Source organism: Leopardus geoffroyi, chromosome B3, assembly GCF_018350155.1.
Source record: "Leopardus geoffroyi isolate Oge1 chromosome B3, O.geoffroyi_Oge1_pat1.0, whole genome shotgun sequence".
Taxonomy (NCBI): domain Eukaryota; kingdom Metazoa; phylum Chordata; class Mammalia; order Carnivora; family Felidae; genus Leopardus; species Leopardus geoffroyi.
In genome coordinates, this window is record NC_059337.1 from 144,853,788 (window position 1) to 144,874,266 (window position 20,479).

The 20,479-nt window shown below is 50.6% G+C and overlaps 1 protein-coding gene across 7 annotated transcripts in view; it reads left to right on the top strand.

Moving 5' to 3' along the window:
* The window catches only part of TRAF3 (TNF receptor associated factor 3), a 119,314-nt gene that overhangs the window by 81,145 nt on the left and 17,690 nt on the right, over positions 1-20,479 (top strand). For 6 of the 7 annotated variants that reach the window (XM_045448318.1, XM_045448316.1, XM_045448315.1 and 3 more), the window contains 6 exons: positions 3,682-3,943; positions 5,992-6,043; positions 8,867-8,971; positions 10,071-10,238; positions 16,940-17,020; positions 19,741-19,815. In XM_045448318.1, coding sequence (XP_045304274.1) covers positions 3,699-3,943; positions 5,992-6,043; positions 8,867-8,971; positions 10,071-10,238; positions 16,940-17,020; positions 19,741-19,815 — 726 coding nt within the window. In that variant the 5' untranslated portion in view covers positions 3,682-3,698. The remainder of the gene's footprint in view (positions 1-3,681; positions 3,944-5,991; positions 6,044-8,866; positions 8,972-10,070; positions 10,239-16,939; positions 17,021-19,740; positions 19,816-20,479) is intronic. The other variant, XM_045448320.1, reaches the window with a different exon arrangement.

The window sequence follows — 20,479 nt, forward strand, 5'->3', positions numbered from 1 at the left end:
ACACCAGCACCAGCCTAACTGTCCATTAGTAGAAGTGGTTGTATAAACTATGGTGAAGCGTCCAGTGGAGCGCTGTACGCAGCCCTTCAGGGTAGTGACATAGATCTGTATATGCTGATGGGGAAAAACGGTCAGAACGTGGCGCTGCTTTCGAAAGGAAGCTGTCGATCAACTTGCATGTGCAACACAGTTTGTGTGGAGGGAAAAAGAAAGGCAAGTTTTCTTTATGTGCATTTGCCATTCCCGGATGTCTGTACGCCCTCCCAGAACCCCAGAAGGGAGTGTCTGCCTCTGGGTCGTCGAGGTCAGGGGGTCTGGTACTTGCTTTTCACACCTCACTCTCCCGTATTGGTTGCTTGCTGTCTTCTCTGAGGGCATGTACTGTTACGGTATAAATGAAAATCTCACAGTGCTCCCTCGTACGTCTGGTTCAGGGGCGCCTGGGTGGCCCAGTCAGTCGAGCATCTGACCCTTGGTTTTGTCTCAGGCCATGATCTCACGGTTCATGAGTTCAAGCCCCGCATCGGGCTCTGTGCTGACAGCACAGAGCCTGCTTGGGATTCTTTCTGTCTCTCTCTCTCCCTCCCCACCCCTCCCCTGCTCGCTCACTCTCTCTCTCTCTCTTTCTCTCAAATAAACATTAAAACATTTAAAAAAAGAATAAGTGTCTGGTTCAGTGGGTTGTTGTGTATTCACAGAGCCGTGCACCCATCCCCACCGTCCGGTTCCTGAACACCTCCGTTACCCCAGCAGGAAACCCCGTGCCCATCAGTACATGCTCCCCCTCCCTCAGCGCTGGCAGTCATGAATCTGCTTTCTGTCTCAGTGGATTTGCCTATTGTGGACATTACACGTTTAGACCATTGTCTTATGCTTCTTTTTCTTCCCTTATGAATACAAGGCACAGGAGGTCTCTGGCTCCTGCAGTGTAAGCACTGCGGGGCATCTTTACCTCCTTCCCAAAGGCTCATTCTCCAGCTCGCAACCTAGATCAGGAATGGGGCATGCATGGGACGAGATGCAGGGATGCTGGGTAGGATTGTCAGAGGCCCACAGTGGCCCACTGCAGACAGAGATGCCCATGCCGACACCCTGCATTACAGGTGAGTCCCGACAGGCCTGCCGGCTGTGGGCTGGCCTCTGCCCTTCGGGACAGGGCTGCTGTGATGTTTTCTTTGATGTGCCTGGGACACGTTCTGCATATCTGTTCACTTCTCTTCAGTGGCCTACAAAAACCAAAGATCCCAAACTGTATACTTGCTTATACAGACTATGACATGTCGTAGGTAAATGGACATCATTTATCATTAGTTTGATCCAAAGTGAATTGTCTCTCAGGCTCGAAATAGGAAATTCACCTTTAAAGAATCAAGTATTTCTCATTACAGACTGTTTATTGAACACATAGCTTCCTAAGCACTATTGGCTAAGATACCAAAGTCACAAATTGTTTATAAGCCAAGAAGGAGTTTTCAAGGCTAGAATCTCCAAGACCATATCCAAAAGCTGAGGAGTTTTCTTTTCCTGGAAGAGTCGGTTGTCATAGAAACACAGCTTGGTACTAGTGGCTCACACCTCACCTTTCCCTCCGTGATTAGCTCAGCAGATGTGTACCGGGTGCCTCCTGCCCGTCAGACACTCTTCTAGGTACCTGGCGTTTTCCGTCAACAAACCCTGTGTGTCCGGGGAGCTCGGGCTCTGCCGCAGGAGAGACACCGTAAGCGATGAGCATGCGGCGTCGGAAGGTGGGAAGTGCCGTGGAGAAAGCACAGACAGGGCAAGAGGGGTCGGGCGAGTGGGGTTGGCGGAGCCGAGCCCCCTGGAGAAGGTGGGGAGGTGCGGTCCGCGGGAACGGGGGCGGGGGTCAACCTAGAGCATCTATGGGAGCAAGGGCCTGAGGTGGGGAGTGGGAGAGGTCACCAGCCGTCGCAGGTGGCAGCCGATTGGCTCCTGGACAACCATTGTCTCTGACGGGCAGAGCGAGCCCCAGGCACCTCCCGCTCAGCGTCTTCATGAACAGGATTCTGATCAACAAATTCGTGAACAAAGGGCTGCTGGCCTTTTGAGGTCGTTTTAAAATCTTTGTTGTTGTTGTTTTCATAAATAGATGGATTTCACAGGAGGCTCCCACACTTCACCACAGTGATGTTCTGTTTTATTAAAACTAGCCCGAGTGTGGCTAGAACACTAATTCATTTCTCTGTCAGATGTTAGGCTGCTGGCATTGCATATGTCCCGGGTTGTGAAACGTTCATTCTTCCGGCCCCACATGAGGCAGATCAAGGCTCCGGGGAGTGGGCTCCCCACCCGCACCCTGCGGCCCGGCGTGAGGGCTCGTTCCAGCAAACCCGGGGTGCACTGGGGGCCCCCACACTGGCTCGTGGCGGCCTGGCACTGAGGAGAGAGGGGAAGGCGATGGGGGACAGACCCCGGGGCCTTGTAAGTAGAAGGAATTTGGCCCTTATTTTTGTAAGTAGCAGAAATAAATGGATTGAGCAAGAACACGGTGTCCTTTTGAGAGGTCTGGTGAGGTTTTTTTGGGTTTTTAAAAGGTTTATTTATTTTGAGAGGGAGAGAGCATGAGCTGGAAGAGAGAGAGAGAGAGAGAGAGAGAGAGAGAGTGTTTGAGAGAATCCCAAGCAGGCTCTGCGCTGACTCAGGGCTTGATCCCATGAACCGTGAGATCATGACCTGAGCCAAAACTCCAGAGTCGGATGCTTAACTGACCGAGCCGCCAGGTGCCCCGACCTGGTGAGTCTTAAGGAAATTGCTCCGCAGGTTGGCCGGACGTGCTGCCATGCACTTCAGCTGGCGGGTCCACGCACGCAGGGGTCTTGGTGGCTCATATCCAGGAAATGCTTCTTTTGCCTATTGACGGGAACTTGCAGGTGGGAACCCACCACACTTGCCACCTTGTGCGCTAGGAGAGCGTGTCCAGACAGGCACTGGAGACCCGTTCAGTCCCCGTGTCCCCTCTGCCAGCTCCGCCCCCAGGCACGGAAGGCCTGCATATCCACAGGGGGTGCAACCCTGAAGCTCTGGCGTGTGCAGCGGGGGGCCGTGTTGGCGCAGGGCTGGTGAGGTGGGCCGGGCTGGTGGAAAGCAGGTGCCGGTCACGGTGCGCCCGGATCGGAGCATTGTGGGTGCCTCGTGGGGTCTGTGGGGTCTGCTCGGGGGGAAGAGCAGCATGAGGAGGCGGACAGTACCTGCTGCTGCTGGAGGGGCGGCGCTGCTCCCAGCACAGGCTCCACGGCGATGGCAGGCCACGCCTGAGTCACGCCCCGGGGACTGTCATCGGCGGTGAGGTTCACCAAGAAGTGAAATTGGCTGGGGATGGCCGTTGCTTTGGCCAGGATGTCGGACTGACACCTACACGTTTAAGTTACAGCACAGCAAAGTGCTACCTGTATTTCAGAGAACCTTTAGAGACACAACTGATGCCTTCAGAAGCTTTTTGAACAGTCACGTTAACAGTAACAGTGGGTGGAGTGCGAAGGAGAGAGGCACGCTTGCTCAAGCTCGTTCCCGTCACACATTCGAGTCGGGAGGGTCCCTGTGAGGTCGGTGACCTGGAGAAGCCCCCTCGGCTTTCAGGCACTTCCCCGTTTCCAAAGCCACGTTTCTTACTTCGTGTGCAGGACGACGTGACACGTTTTACTAAGTGCTGTTGCTTTTCCGCAGAATCTCTCCTTCCTGACATGGAGTCAAGTAAAAAGATGGAATCCCCTGGCACACTGCAGACGAACCCGCCACTGAAGCTGCACCCTGACCGCGGCGCCGGGACGTCCGTGTTCGTCCCCGAGCAAGGAGGTTACAAAGAAAGGTTTGTGAAGACCGTGGAGGACAAGTACAAGTGCGAGAAGTGCCGCCTGGTGCTGTGTAACCCGAAGCAGACGGAGTGCGGACACCGGTTCTGTGAGACCTGCATGGCGGCCCTGCTGAGGTGGGTCCTGCTGCCCGTGTCGGCCCTCGCCGCGTCTTGGGCTTCTCCGGTCTCTCCCCCGCCCCCTTCTTCACTTCCCTAAACAGTAAACTCTGTAAAGGTTAAAAGCTCTGAAGAAACCCAAATAAAATTCTCAGAGCCCGGCCCGTGATCATCCAGGGAAAGCCAAGAGGACGTCGTGCTTGGGTTTTCCAAGGCTTCTGTGACGCGCGGCCTGGACTACCCAGCCCCGTCCCCCAGACTGCTGTCTCCTCTCCCCACAAGCACCTCTCAGCAGTCACTCCCGCACCTGCCACCTTCCTCATGGCACTCACCACGCTGGCCCTGGTGCCCTGATGCCCCCCCTGCCTGTGTTGCTGATTTTTGCTCCAGAAGCTCACGGCTCCACACAGGAGACACACCCATCAGCAAAGGCCGAAGGAGCCCTTAAAGTGCAGGTGCTCAGGGTGGGGGGCAGAGACTGAGGACGGGGCCAGCAGGACGGGAACCTAGCTAGGAACCCAGTATGCCCACACTCACCCAGCAAGTGTAAGCAAAGCATGCATGAGCCCTTGGAAGCCCTTGTCAATGTTGGTGCCATTTTAGAATCACTCAGGGAATCTGGGGAGGCAGGCTGGAGTTCTACAGCACAAATAACTTTGTCCAAGAAAGCATTTTGGTTCATCCCCCAGTATTTTCTGGTCATCGTGCCGGGCACTGGGGGTTATGGCAGGATGCTCTCAGACTTGGTCTCCACTGCCAGGGCACAGGGGCCTGGGAAGTCTGCCCACTTCTCTCTTCCTGATTCACCACTGAGGGCAGGGCCCTTGAGAATCACACAGCAGGCAGCCTCCCTCCCTGTCCTCCTCCTCCTGGGCACTTCCGGCTGTGGTCTTATCCACATACTGTGGACGGTGAACTCCACTTCCCCTGCTTGTGGGGAAAACGGCTCTTGAGTCCAGCTTAGTGATGGCAGCGTAGACTCAGAGCACCTGATTTCTCTTAACGCAGACACCTGGACTGCAGCTCCGGGCCAGGGGGGAGGGCTGCTGGCCGTTGGGGGGCAGGGGCTCCTGGGGCAGAGCATCCAGAGGGCTATTCCTCTTCTGGTGTCCCTCCTTTTTCTGCTCCTGGCTCTCGTCCTGCTCCATGTTTTTGCAGGTGTCAAGGGATCCTATCCGGATGCTACTCAGCTCTGGGTCTGTGGATATAAAAAGATTCATATGATTAAAGCAATTTAGCACAAGCTTCATATTAGTATAGTCTACATGAATGACCTTTTACTTAAAAACACATTAAGTCTCCCATCAACACTCAGTTTTCCTGCCTGGCTTTCCAGGCTTGTGGAACCTCCCCACTCTGCCCACGGCCCCAGTACATACTTGTCAACCCCGCCCCCTCCTTCCCGAAGCCTCCGCGGACTCCCTGTCTCGGGCAGGGGCCGTGGAAGTAAAGAGGGTTAGACTTAGTTTTATTTTTAATATCTAGGAGGTGGTTTCCAGACACAAGATGCAGTTAGAATCAAGTCCAAAAATGGGCAGCGGGGGAGCAGTGGCTCGTGTCCTGCGTTTGGGGACAAGAATGATGTAGTGGATGAACGGTTTTCCTACACAGGGTCAGTTTCAGATTCTCGCACTGTTAACTGCAGAATTGCATTGGCTTTTCAGTGTATCGTGAAGGAAAATAACATATGGAGAAAGTACTGGCCGTTTTCATAAAGCAAGACCGTTTGTAGGCCCTCCCAATAAGCTGTGGATGCTCACACGGAAGAGCTCCTCCACGGAGAGCTAGTTTTGGTTTCTGAAATAAAATTTCACTTTTAATTGAAAGGGGCTTTCCAAGTGGGACTGATCTAAGCTGTTCTGCTTAAAAACTTCCTTATGAAAAATCACCGTCAAAAAAATTTAGCCCTTTTCTTCTGTGGCTTGATGCTTGAAGCCAGTAGAGCATGGCATCCCGGAGCTCTGGCCGCCGGTCTGAACTCCGCACAGCATGCTTGGCCGTAATGCTGCACGTGAGAACATGACTTGCGCTCTGTCTAATGTCTTTGCTGTGTGTTCTTCCCTCAGCTCCTCCAGCCCAAAATGTACCGCGTGTCAAGAAGGCATCATCAAAGATAAGGTATCCTTGGGGGCTTAAGAAATTCTCGTGTCAACTGCTCACGTAGTACTGTGCGTACAGTTTGCATCCAGGGCTCCGGGCATGCTGGCCGTATCTCGGGGTGTCAGGGCGGTGCTGCGGGAGCCAGGCAGGAACTGTGTCACATGGGCACTGGACACACACAGCGGCTGCTCAGCCGGGTGACCTCGGCCAGGTGCTTCACCCTCTGAACCTGTCTCCTCACCTGTGACGGTAGTGGCACCACCTCCTGAGACTCCGGGAGGTATAAGTGAAACACAGAGATGCACCTCTTGGGCCTTTGCCCCAGGCAGCTGGGGTTCGGCTCCTAGAGCGCAGGTCTCGGGGCTCCGTGGGACTTGCTGTCTGCCTGCCCCCTGCGCGTTCTCTCCAAGTCCTTAGACGGATGCAGGATTTCAGCCCTGCCCTCCCCACGTGATTAGGTGTGCCAGCGAAAGCTCTCGACCTCAGCGCATGCTCTCAGAGGACTGAGAGGGGACCTCCCACCAGCTTCCCTCCTGGGGCTCGGATCCCCACCACAGCGCCTCTGGTCATCTACGCATTGTCAGACCCTGCTAGGCACACTTTTGGTTTGAAACGACTCATTCTTAAAGTACTTAAAATATCAGTAAAAGTGTGTGGTACTGATATTTTGATTGATGAACCTAACAATTTTTTAAATGTTGGTCATTAAATTGCACAGTAAAATTCTTGCTCTGGGGTTTTCCTGCCCAGAGCACTTTACATATTGGGTTTGTCGTCAGGGCGGCCCAGGTGAGTGCAGTGACGTGGGGATCCAGAGCTAGGGCCCCCAGCATAAGTCCCTGGACAGTTGAGAGACAGAACGGGCAAAATGTGCACGTACCTTGTGTTCCTCAGCGATTACTGGCTGCTCCAGATTGCAGTCAGCAAAAGGGAGGGGGCTCTTAGGAAAACACGTCCCTCAACTCTACCCCTTATCCTTGCAGGGTCACTAACTTGTGAACATGGATTGGACCTGGGTGATTGAGAGAAGAGGTTCAAACAGCAGACTTGTCTGTTTCATTGTTCAGAGTTACTAGCCCTAGTTTTCAGTGGCATTGATCTGGTTTTGTTGGAGCATCTTAAATGATGCCGACTGATGCCTTGGGTCCTCATGGGAGTGTGGGGTCCGGAGCCCGGGATCGGCCTCTGCGGTCACGGTGCGGCCTCAGGCTCCACATTCGTACCCTGGGACAGTGACAGTAAATAAGCTCAGCCCTAAGATTCTGTCCTTTCACTGTTTTGATGTTTCCAACCTATGTTTTTTATCTGTAATGTTGAACTCAAATGACTTAGGGAACTTAATGCCACAAAAAAGAAACTTATTTCTTACTGGCTAAAAATACCTGTTTGGTGACTTTAGTGTGTTTTTTAAAAAGTCATGTTTATAAAGGATTAAATTTGACTCCAAATTACTTTATTTTTAACTCATAGCAGCTGTTGATTCTATTTCTTTGCCTGTGGAGTTGAGAAAGGCATGTTAAGATCCTTGTTTGTTTACTGTTCTAGAACAGTAACATATAGGGGAGTTTCTTAGAAATGCCTGAAGACTAAGATGGTATAGACTATGTTACTAGAAGGAGGCAGGATGCTCATTTTCTAAAGGAAAAGTAAAATTGAAGGAAGGTTTTCATTTTCAAAGGGTAACATTTTCGGGGCACCTGGGTGGCTCAGTCAGTTAAGCACCCAACTTCAGCTCAGGTCATGATCTCATGGTTCGTGAGTTCAGGCCCCACATGGGGCTCTGTGCTAACAGCTCAGAACCTGGAGCCTCTTCAGATTCTGTGTCTCCCTGTGCCTGTGCTCCTCCCCTGCTCATGCTATGGTTGTCTGTCTCTCCCTCCCTCCCTCCCTCCTTCTCTCTCTCTCTCTCTCAAAAATAAATAAATATTAAAAAATTTTTAAAAGGGGGAAACATTTTCATTACTGGATTAACTTCCATCTTTGCAGTATTTATTTAAAAGAGTTTGTTTCAGTGGCTGGCTAATGCTGCCCCCTTTTTGGTGAAAAATGAGTTATGAGCGACATAGCCTTAGGAGAAAGAACCAAAACAAATGTTTCTAAACCATCTGCAGAGTGTGATCTTTTACAGTAGTTTTGCTGTTTCTTTTTTTTTATTTATTTTTTTAAAATGTTTTATTTATTTTTAAGACAGAGAGACAGAGCGTGAGTGGGGAGGGGCAGAGAGAGAGGGAGACACAGAATCCGAAGCAGGCTCCAGGCTCCGAGCTGTCAGCACAGAGCCCGACGCGGGTTTGAACTCATGAACCATGAGATCATGACCTGAGCCGAAGTTGGACACTTAACCGACTGAGCCACCCAGGCGCCCCAATTTTGGTGTTTCTTTAGCAAGCGATCTGAAAAGGCCTGAGTCGTAGTGGGTCCTGCCACCCACACCCATAGCTGTCCCCCACAGAGTTGACTCCTGGAAGTCTCCAGAGTCAAATATGAACCCGGTCCTGGTGTGCCCCCGGGGCAGTTGAAGTTGAAGTTACATCGGAGTCCATTCAAAATGTTTGGATGCTCCAAAGTGATCTTTAATTATTCAGTGGAACTTGTTTTCTTTTGGCTTATCTAATAAAAGAAGGTAGTTGAGGTTGTATTATTTAAATTGTGTCTCTTAGTGGGGACAGCTCCTTCATTCTACTTTAGAAATTAGAAATTAAGATAGTCCTTAATGCTTCCGGAGGTCCACTTAAGAGATGCTCTGGTGGTTTTTTTAAAGTGGTCTTGCCTTGTCTGAAGTGGCAGCGTGTGGAGATGAAGAAACATTAATCCTCTAAGACAACCGTCGTTCCATTTCAGGTGTTTAAGGATAATTGCTGCAAGAGAGAGATTCTGGCTCTTCAGATCTACTGCAGGAACGAGGGCGGGGGCTGCACGGAGCAGTTGACCCTGGGACACCTGCTGGTAAGTCCCCGGGGCGGTGGGGGTCAGGGTCGGACGGTGGGGGTCAGGGTCGGGCCTACTGTGAGGAAGGCGCTTCCCAAGTGTGCAGGCTGGTGTGCACCGGAAAGACCACGTTTACGTTGATGTCCAAAACACAACCAGACATGAAGGCGGCCCAAGCCGCTTGGGTACCGAGTGTTATTTTTATGACGTTGGCAGAATTGCCAACTGGTTTTTAAACACCCCCAGCCTATTTAGAATGGAAAGAAATCTGAACTGATATTTTAATTTTGGAAGGCTCATTAAAACTTTCTCTCTCTTTTTTTTTTAAATCATGAAACTCAACTTAACATCTTACGTCTTTTGATTAGCATCATATTTTATCCTGGAAGATATTTGAATTGGACTTTTTTAAAAAATGTTTATTTATATTTGAGAGAGAGACAGCGTGTGCACACGCGCAAGTGTGGGGGAGAGGCAGAGAATGAGGGGGACAGAGGATCTGAAGCAGGTCCCATGCTGACAGCACAGAGCCTGACGTGGGGCTCGAACTCACAAACTGTGAGATCATGCCCTGAACCAGAGTCAGACACTTAACTGACTGAGCCACCCAGGCGCCCCAGGATATTTGAATTGGAATAAAACAAAGTCCTTAGCAGATAACCATTCATTTGCCCAGGGAGGAGAGTCGGCTTGCTCCTTTGCAAAGCAGTATAGGGGCGCCTGGGTGGCGCAGTCGGTTAAGCGTCCGACTTCAGCCAGGTCACGATCTTGCGGTCCGTGAGTTCGAGCCCCGCGTCGGGCTCTGGGCTGATGGCTCAGAGCCTGGAGCCTGTTTCCGATTCTGTGTCTCCCTCTCTGTCTGCCCCTCCCCCGTTCATGCTCTGTCTCTCTCTGTCCCAAAAATAAATAAACGTTGAAAAGCAGTATAGTTTGAGTAATCACTAAATAGAATATGAAATTCATCGTCTCCCAGTATGTTTGCCACCCTTCTCTGTGAAACCTAGTCTGGTGGCGGATGGAAACATTTCTGGAGGAGTTAGCTGCGTAGAGGCTGGAATCTGGCATTTCCGATCGAATTTCTATGCCAATTAAGAATTTCGAAGCGTTTGTTTTACAGGTGCATTTAAAGAATGATTGCCAGTTTGAAGAGCTGTCGTGTGTCCGTGCTGACTGCAAAGAGAAAGTGTTGAGAAGAGACCTGCGTGACCACGTGGAAAAGGCCTGCAAGTACCGGGAGGCCACGTGCAGCCACTGCAAAAGTCAGGTCCCGATGATCACGCTGCAGGTGCCCGGCCCTCCCGTCTCCCCTGCCTGCTGCTCAGTCCAGGTGTAATTTGTCACAGAATAGCGTTCGAAACGACTATTCTAAGAGGAACAAAGAGAGAAGACAGGAGTAAATAGCAGTTTTCATCTGACTTTAAGTCACAGTCAAGCTTTATTTGTTTTTGCCCATTTTGATTTGTGTCATTAACATTTCCCCATTGCTTTGATTGACTATCCCTTGGGATGCCAAAAAAATGAAGACTGATTATCAAAAAAGGTAGAAATTTTCTTTTGTCCCAGGAAATGTCCTCCAAACCTTCTGGGATTGCCTCATCTTTTAAGCAGCTCTGGGACATAGTCACCACTTCACTAGGGTAATTCATCCTGCAGTATTGAAGTGTAGCTGTCTGTCTTGGAGAGAGATGCAGATTTAACATTTTTCATACCTCAATTATTTTGGCACAGGTCTGTATTGTGCACGTGGCAGAAATCAGATCCCTTATCTGTAAATTAGAAAGAGATGTTGGGAGCAGAGGACAGACTTTGAAAACAGTCAGTGGTACAGTAACCCTCAAATGTTTGTCCATTTCTTGAACAAATATTCACTGCACGCCTGCTGCGTGCTGGGCACCGTTCTGGGAGCCGGGGGTTCGGTGGTAAGGTTCACCTTCCAGTGGGAAGAGGTGATTAACACGCAGACATACTGTGTGGTAGCAGCTTGTACTGTGAAGAACAACACACTAGCATCATGGGAAGAGGGCTGATGAGGGCTGGCGTCCCCAAGGCCGTCAGTTTGGGAACCGCGAGAGGCCCGTATGGCTCCCAGGCCCGGGGCAGAGGCACAGTGCAGAGGAGAGGGTGGGGGCAGGCAGCGGGCAGCCGTGAGCAAGGGGGTGATGTCAGAGTTCCCCGTTACGTGCAGCGCTCTGGCAGGTGTCCCAGGTAGACGTAGGGTAAGAGGAAAACATGCAGGCAAGGCACCGTATTGGCCTGCACAGGAGGAAGGAGGGAGGAGCCGGTGCACAGGGGCACGTTTGGAAGGTAGAGGCGGAGGGATTAGCTGGTGGCTTGACTGTGGAGAATGTGAAGGATGGCACCCAGCGTTTGTAACTAGAGCAGCTGGAGCAACTGAAGTGTCTACGGAGGGGGGCGCAGTAGAGCGAAACAGGCTCGGGAGGGCGGTCGGGGAGTTGGTCTGGGCTGCAGGTGCGGCTTGATGAGGTGGTCCTTGTAGCTTTGGCACTGGGGCCAGCGAGGAGGAGAGCCAGGGTCCGAGGACAGAGGCCTGGGGCACATGAACGCTTACAGGCTGCTGAGGGGGGAGGCATCTAGCAAAGGAGTGGCCGGTGTGGAAGGGTCAGGAGACTGGTGCTCCAGAGGCAGAGGGAGCCGGAGAGTGTGGGGGCGGCAGGAAGAGCAGACGTTACTGAGAGGCGGGGGAGGGGAGAGGTTGCTGGGAGCACCCTGACTGATGGGACCACCAGGCAGGAGAGGACCAGAGACATGTGGCCGGGGTGTGGGGGCCACTGTTGGTTCCTGGTGGATATTGTGGAACATTTATTGACCAAAATTTAGGAAAAGTTTGTTTTTCTGTAGGAAATGAGATGTACCCTAATTCATAATCTTTATAATTTACCTTACTTTGTACAGCTTTCTGACACCTGCGACTTTCTTCTCCCGTGAAATCTTTTTCCTGTATGATTTCTGTAGACATTTCTAGTTATTAAGGACTTTTCAGAACTGTGGGAAATGGGAATAGTGTTCATTCTAATTGAATAATTCCTTCAGTAACTAGATTCAAGTGAACGAGACCTATGCCTAATGAGCACTACTCCAGACTTACATGTGTTGCTAGGTTGCTACCAAAGTTATACTTTGCTTCTTGCAAAAATCAGTTATCTTTATTTGCAGAATAGAACCCAGGAATTAATTTTCATTTGAGAAAGAATTGTAGTGTTGGTTAAATACTATGTAAGTAACTGACTCTGAATTACAGAGGATGCTGTAAAGAGACTTTTTAAAAAATATATTTATTTTTTAATGTTTATCTATTTCTGAGAGAGAGAGAGAGAGAGAGAGAGAGAGCGAGCGAGCAGCGGAGGGGCAGAGACAGAGGGAGACACAGAATCCCAGGCAGGCTCCAGGCTTCAAGCTGTCAGCACAGAGCCCGACGCGGGGCTTGAACCCACGAACCGTGAGATCATGACCTGAGCTGAAGTTGGACGCTTAACCGACAGAGCCACCCAGGCGCCCCATGAGAACAATTTTTAAACAGACACGAGAGGGTGGCTTGAGGCACATGTCAGTTTCACTCAAGACCTGTAATAGAGATGAGGGGCGTGCCTGCTTGAGATCACTTTGGTGAACCTCTCCCCTGACACCAGCAGGGCAGTTACATGCCCGGGAGGGGACTTGCCCTGGACCTGCCCTGGGCCTCCTGTCCTGTCAGTGCTGGGATTTGACTCCCGGGTCTCATTTTGCGGCTAGGAGCACGCTTTGTTTGGTCCTCTCCTGCCGCAAGTTTATTTTCAGAAACGGCAGCCTTCTGACTTCGGCATGTCTGCAGCCCCAGGTCATCCTGACCCTCCCACATTTCCTGTGTTTTATCAAGTATGTCACATACATCAAACGTTGATGAAATACACACTGACAAAACCAAAACCCTGGGCCACTGCAGTTCATAGAATTTCTTTCCTACGTGTAAACCATGGTAGTGACATTATATCAGCTGTTTTCAAGTTTTTTTAATTAATTAATTTTTTTTAATGTTTGTTTATTTTTGAGAGAGAGAGAGAAAGAGAGCACTAGCATGAGTGGGGGAGGGGCAGACAGAGAGGGAGACACAGAATCCGAAGCAGGCTCCAGGCTCTGAGCTGTCAGCACAGAGCCCCACGTGGGGCCTGAACTCAGCAACTGTGAGATCATGACCTGAGCTGAAGTTGGATGCTTAACCGACCGAGCCACCCAGGTGCCCCAAATTTTTTGTTTGTTTGTTTTTTGTTTTAATCCATCGATCAGCACAAGTTAAAGTGCCAGGAGAGAATCCCTTCCATATTTTGTTTAGGAATTGTTAAATATGGTCTCTTTATTTTATTTACTTCTACTTGTTTTTTTATTTTTTCATTTTATTTATTTATTTGAGAGAGCACAAGTGGGGAAGGGGCAGAAAGAGAGGGGGACAGAGGATCTGAAGCAGGCTCTGGGCTGACAGTAGTGAGCCCGGTGCAGGGCTCGAATTCATGAACTGTGAGATCATGACCTGAGCTGAAGTCGGATGCATAACTGACTGAGCCACCCAGGTGCCCCCGAATATGGTCTTTTTAAGCAGTTTTGTTAATTTGTGGAAAGTCAGAATTCTAAAGATCTCACTTTGTGGGAAGGATGTATGTATTGTAATGGGAATATGTCCAGGTACAGCCACTGTGGAAAACCACTTGGCAGTGTTTTATTAGGTGGACCGTGCATGTACTCAGCTAATTAGCAGTCCCTCCCCCAGCTGTGTGAGAGAAGCTGTCACACGTACACACCAGGAGATAGGGCCACACTAACCGAGCAGAGAAATCTGGAAACGGCCCCAGGCGTCCGTCAGCTGGACAAGGGACGCATCAGTTGTGTGGAGCCGGCAGACTGGGACGGAGCAGGGAAATCGTAGGACGGCGTTACCAGACAACAGTGCAGGTGGGCCTGGAGCTCGTGTGACACGGGCATGAGCCTGAGAGGCAGAATGCTGTGCTGGTTCTCAGAGGACCCATAGGGTAGAGTTCCGTTTTAATAAAATTCAAAAGCAAAGCAAAACCATATTTTGTTTGGCCCACATATATGTGCAATGAAATTTTTTTTTAAGCAAAGGAAGCAGAAACACAAAATTCTGATTTGGGGTTCAGGCATTCCTCCCTGGAGGAAAGTGGGGAGAGTTGGAGAAGGGCACACAGGTCAATGGGAAGTCATTGGTTCCCTGCTTGTCCTTGGTGGGTGTCTACTGTGTAGTTATGCCTTATGCCTTGCACATGGGTTACGTGTAATTTCATAGACCAGACTAATTCATTAGTGTGGAGAGAATTCTTATGTATCACTAGGTTATCAGGTTTTTTACTGGGCATATTATTTTCCTGGGGCCGGTGTAAGAAAGTACCACAAAGTTGGTGGCTTAGAACAACAAAAGTTTATTCTCTCAGAGTTCTGGATGGCCAAAATCCAAAACCAGGCTGTTGTCAGGGCCCTGCTCCCTCCGACAGCCCCAGGAGGGACCCTTTCCCTACTCAGATACCTTCTTCTGGGTGTGGCCCCTCCACTCATAAGGGCTCCCAGGGTTGCATTCAGGGGCCCCATCGTAACTGATTATAGCCACAAAGACCCTATTTCCAAATAAGGTCATATTCTGAGGTTCTGGAGAGACATGAATTGGGGGGCTCACTATTCAACCCACTACATTGGGCAGAAACCATGAAAAGGCAATTCACAGGAAATAGAAATGATTAACAAATATGAAAAATACACTTAACCACACATTATTAAATAATTGCAGGGGCGCCTGGGGTGGCCCAGTCAGTTAAGCATCAGACTCGTGATTTCAGCTTAGGTCATGATCTCATGGTTGTGAGATCGAGCCCCGAGTCAGGCTCGGCACTGGGTGTGGAGCCCACTGGAGATTCTCTCTCTCCCTCCCTCCTTCTGTCCCCTCCCCGACTTGTGTGCACACACGCGCATGCACACACACTCTCAAAAAAAAAATTTTTTTTAATGTAAAAAAATTGCCAATTACACTCCTGGCCTTTTCCACCTGTCAGGTGGTCAGAGATTGAAAAGTTTGATAGAATTGACAAGGGTGTAGGAGTGTGTGTTCTATCGACAGGAATGGGTTTGTGCAGGGTTATTGGAGGGTGGTTTGGCAATGTCCGTCAAGATTCATTTAAAATGCCTGTACCCTCTGATACCCAAGCCTACTTCTGGAAGTCTGTTGTTCAGATACCCTTCCATGGATCTGCAGAGACACACATTTGAGGATACAGATGGGTCTGGCCCCAGCCTCCCCTCCCACTCTTCCCTCCCCACCCCCTGCCTCAGCTCCCCACCCAGCCTCCCCTTGCCGCAGTGCTGATTACCTGTTTGCTAGCCTGGGGGATGGAGGGGGATTGAGGGGTAGTTCAGGAAGGAGGCATGGCACCTGTGCATCGTTTGCCCTGTGACCCCTCCAGGCTCCTGATTCAGGGCCGCTCCTCCCACTTACACATGAGGCAGGGGGTGGAGCCATTTGTCCAGGGTTTCCCATTGAAAGACAAAGTCTAGGGGATTCCATGCACAGCTGGGAAATGGAAAGCCAGTGTCCCCCGTGTGGTACCTCTTATGGGAGGCCTGCTGGTCAGGCTCAGCCCAGCCAGGCGCTTTCTGTTGAGCTCTGAGCAGGTGTGGCTGCGCCCTCTGGGGGCTCTCCCAAGCCCAGGAGCAGAGCAGCCTCGAATCGTGGGTGCCTTCTCTGCCCTGCAGACCGTCGCACAGTGCGCTCACAGACCCCGGACTTAAAAACCCTCTGAAGCAAGCTGAGTGCGGTGCCCAGCTCCACACTGTGCCTGCCTAATCAGATTGAGGCTCTCGGCTGGTGCCCCCTGCCACCCTCCCCGTCATTCAGCTTCGCAGCAGCACAACTGTGGAGCCCTAATCTGGAAAACCGGATTAGGAGAATCAGAAGTGTCCCAGGGTCACAGAGGAAAACAGCAAGCACCCGGGCTCCCTTCTTGCTCAGTGATGCTGCCCCCGGGAGCCTGTCCCACATGTGTCATGTGGCCTGCGGTCACGTGTGTTTTCTGCCTACATCGGTCTCTCTCTGGTGGCCTCTCGTCACATGTCTGGCGGTGCTCTCCAGGGCTCTTGGGTTCCGTGCCCTAACTTTGCCACTGATCAGATGCCCAGCAGGTGCTTCGGGCATGGGTTCAGCGGTTGCCATCATCCAGGCTCTCCAAAGTTGAAATTTGTGCCATCCAAAGAAGGGCTAAAGCGGGGCACCTGAGTGGTTCGTTCAGGTTAAGTGTCCGACTCTTGGTTTCCTCTCAGGTCATGATCTCACAGTTCACCCCACACCGGGCTCTGTACTGACAGTGCAGAGCCTGCTTGGGATTCGCTCTCTCCCTCTCTTCTGCCCCTCTCCCACTCGTGCTCTCTCTCGTTCTCTGTCTCAAAATAAATAAACTTTAGGGGGGAAAAAAGGACTAAACCAAAAGTTTTCCATATTTTCCATGCATTAAAGATAATCTAGGTAAGGTTTCAGGGCAGTAATTTAAAGACCCAGTGGCTCACACTGTTGGAAGTATTGGAGAAGCATCATTTCCAGATCCCAAACTGAGAGGCCAAAGGAAAACCATCCTGATCTGTGAGCAGAGGCTGGACACTGGGCTGCAGCGTGAGCAACGGCGAGGGCTGGGCCTGTCTGTGCTCTCGTGTCAGGGCTGTGTGGGCACAGAGAGGTGCTGCCCCGTGGAGGCAGCTTTGTGACTGTGCTCCCGAGATTGTCCTCACCTGTCAGAGTGGAGCAGCTCTCCTGAGACACCTTACCTTTGGGCTCTTAAACTTTGAACGTGAGGACTCCTCCAAATGTGTTAGAATGACACCAAACAGGGACAGTGAGCGGAGGGTTCTCTGGGTCTTTGTGGTGACAGAGGTGGAGGTAGGATCCGAAGGGAGATGGGCTGTATGTCTCAAAGCTGATGACACCTTTTTTTTCCCCTCCAGAAACACGAAGACACTGAGTGTCCCTGTGTGGTGGTGTCCTGCCCCCATAAGTGCAGTGTCCAGACCCTTCTGAGGAGTGAGGTAAGCGGCACGGAGAGGACCTGTTCAGCAGCTGGTGAGGTCTTCGGGACTAGTGTGCCGTAGAGTCCATTCTTCCCAGTAGCTGAAGCCAAAGTTTTTACAGATCACGATACTGACACGTGTAGTAGAAAAATGATAACCCGTTTGTTGGGGCGTAAGAAATTTCAGAAGCAAGCAAATAAAAGCTGCAAGTGGTTAAATTCAGAGCCAAATGTTAAGAATTGAGAAGCCGGAATTACTTTACAGTGCAAGCAAAGGTAATAACTTTTTAGGTTCCCAAAGAAGAAGCTATTTTTTAATCTGTAAAATAGGAATTGCTGTAAGATTATCTCAAACTAAATGACTTTACAGACACCCCAGAACCATTTGGCCACATATACTGCATGGGGTTGGTGCTAAGGAGCAAGGGGGCCCACATTTCAGGGGCCGGTGAGAAGGTACCTGCACAGCCTCTCCCGGTGCCCTCGGTACGCTTTCTTGAGGGTGGGTAGATTTTACATCTTCCATTATGTTAACTTAATTTGATCGGGATATATCCAGGTGGAAAAATTCCAGAGATTCGCAAATGTTTTTGCATCCACTACTGACCTGGAGCCCCTCTGGTTGCTGTTTTGGAAGCATCTGGGGCTCCCGTGGCTCGGTGTGCACCTGTGCCCCCTGGCCCCCACCCCCTTAGGCCCCTTAGGCCTAGGTGCTCCGATCAAAGGAGGCTGCTCACCTCAGCCTTTTTCAACAGCCTGGAATTTTACCGCTGGGTATTGGGGAGGTGAGGGTCAGTGTCTCACGTCCCCACTGAGCAAGAGGACCTGTGTGGCCTGGAGGAGCCCGAGAACCAATCTCACCCACAGTGCATCCTCCCAAAAGGTGACTGTCCTAGGGAAGGGCAGGGCCTTGCCTGGTGACAGGGGTCCCTAGGCCTGGATGTGCCTCCAGGAGTAGCACGGAAGTGCATACAGATTTCTAAAACTATGACGTCCCTCTGCTAAAGTGAATGGATGAAGAGTCTGAACTATTGAAGTGGTGACCCGGGTTTTTACTCCTTCTGAAGTTTTTACTCAGGGCTATCTCTAGGGACAGAAGCTAACTCCATTTGCCTCTAAGTTATTTTTATTTTAAAAATCTTTCAACCTGCGTTTATCTCGGGTTTCTGGTGAACGATGCTCCCGGTCTGTAGATTATTCTTGTCTCTATCCGACGCTCCCGTAAAGAACGATGGCAAAGGCTCTGGGAGCAATGGTAGCCAATTCAGGGAAAAGCACGGCCCTGGATTTATGGCAGTGCCCTGAAATCAACATCAGACACACGCATCCCTGCTTTACCACTAGGAGTGGTAGCTGGATGGGTTCATGATTGTACTGGGGCACTGAAGGAGCATATTTAAAAAAAAAACTTTTAAGCTGGCATTACCGTGCACAGTCTCATGCTCCATTTCTGTGCCAGTCCCCTGTCATCTGCCTCTTGGGTGCTTCCCTCCAGGCGCAGGCCAGAGCTTCCTGCCTGCGCTCAGAGGAACATCGCGCGTGCTAGGCTGCAGGCCTGTAACCACCACGACTCTGCCCCGGCTCAGAGACCTTTGGCAGACGTTGGCCCGTAGGCTCCCCACTTGCCCTTCTCTGCAGCTGTCGCAACGGGGCAAAAGAGCACTTCCCTCTCTGTCCTAAATACTGACCTGAAGGAAGAGGATTCAAGGACTCTTCATCCTGCCACACAGAGGAGAGCCAAAGAAGGGCACGGCCGTGCGCCTCTGGGAGTACGTGTGTGTGCGCGCCTGCACGTGGGGAGACACGTTCCCCGGGGCCGGCTCTGCGGTGCGCTTAGACACCGCCTTCCCCAGCTCAGGGTCTAATTGTTTTCCGTAAAGAAGATCTACCCCTAGAGTTTTCCTGATGAGAATTTCTTCAATAAAAGAAGTTGTCCTTAAATCGTATTAGCTTAACGAATAGCGCCATGTCTTTAAAATGCAGACATTTCAATTCCCTTTTCTCTTGAGGGGGCATCATAAGTGGTTTTTATTTGACGATTTGCCAACAGTTAAGCTGAACAAAGGGGTTTTTCTTACCCCGATGAGTTATCCTCTCCCAATCTCTCCTAATTTTCTTCTTCCAATTAGACGTGACAATATTAAGATTCATGTTGTTAGAATGACCCTAGCGATCTGTGAGAAGCTACATGAATTTATGGCCACTCAGAGGGAAAAAAAAGTCTTTTCAGAAGAAGAAAAACTCATCTCGTTATCTTGAGTATTGAGAGTAATGGTACATCGTGTAAGCTTGCTCTGAAAATACAGTTCTCTCTGTGTACCGTATATTAGGTGTGTGACCCAGTTACATCCTGAATGCTTTCTCTTTTTTTGTGTTTCATGCGATTTTTGTTTATAGTCTTTAAATGTTCATTTCAGTTCACGTTTTTTCCCTTTCTTTTTTAAATTCTGGCGCTACAGACGGCATGTCACATTTGGAACGATTTGTTCTAGAGAAACTGCAAGTTTGAGAAATGTTACAGTAACTGTATTTCTGTATTCTGGCGTATGTATGTGTATGCACGTGGCAGCAGTGTGCACTTACTGCGGGTGAGTCTAGGAGGCAGAGGACGTATGCTCGCCCGTGGCGGACGACCCCCCTTGGTGACAGTGCAGACCAGATGCTCTCTGTGCCCTTACTGTGTTTGAACGTTTTCGTACGAGCGCCTGTGCCACAACTCACGCCTCTTTCCCGTTGCAGTTGAGTGCGCACTTGTCAGAGTGCGTCAATGCCCCCAGCACCTGTAGTTTTAAGCGCTATGGCTGCGTGTTTCAGGTCAGTATCCAACATCTATCCTTCCCCGTCACTGACGTTCTGCCCTGGGAGAAAGTTACTATGTTAGCGTCTTCTCGTGCAGGTTCTGCACTTGCAGTGTTTGCAGGGGCGGGGTCGCCCTGCTGCGTGGGTGACAGAGGCCGCACGCAGCAGCCGCGGGTGCTCGCTCCCCATGCCGGTGGCGTTCTGAGATTTCAGGGGGACGCCTGTGCTGAGAAGGAGGTCAGGACGTGAGGAGAACAGCCACCTCTAAAACCAGCTGGGAAGCGGGACACGTAGAACTGACCGTTGGGGCGGGGGTGGCTCTAGAGAGAGTGTCACAGAACCTGCTGTAGGTGGATACGGCCCAGACACGGTTTTAGCGGTGTGCGCATCAGCACACAGTCGCGAGGACCACTCTCGTGTGTCCATAGACGCGTGTCATATTATCTATGCCACACCTCCCAGCACAGCCACGTGGAGAGGGCGTCTCCGTCACTGCCACGCTGTGCTGCGAGAAACCTGTTTCTGGGGTTTTGGTTTTTGTTGTGTTTTGTTTTTAACACGTCTGAGATGGCTAGTGAATTTGAACTGAGTTTCATTTAAACGTATATCTCAATCTTAAAACTATCAGAGGGCAGTATATATTACAACTAAAGTATTTCGTATTTAATTTTGTATGTTA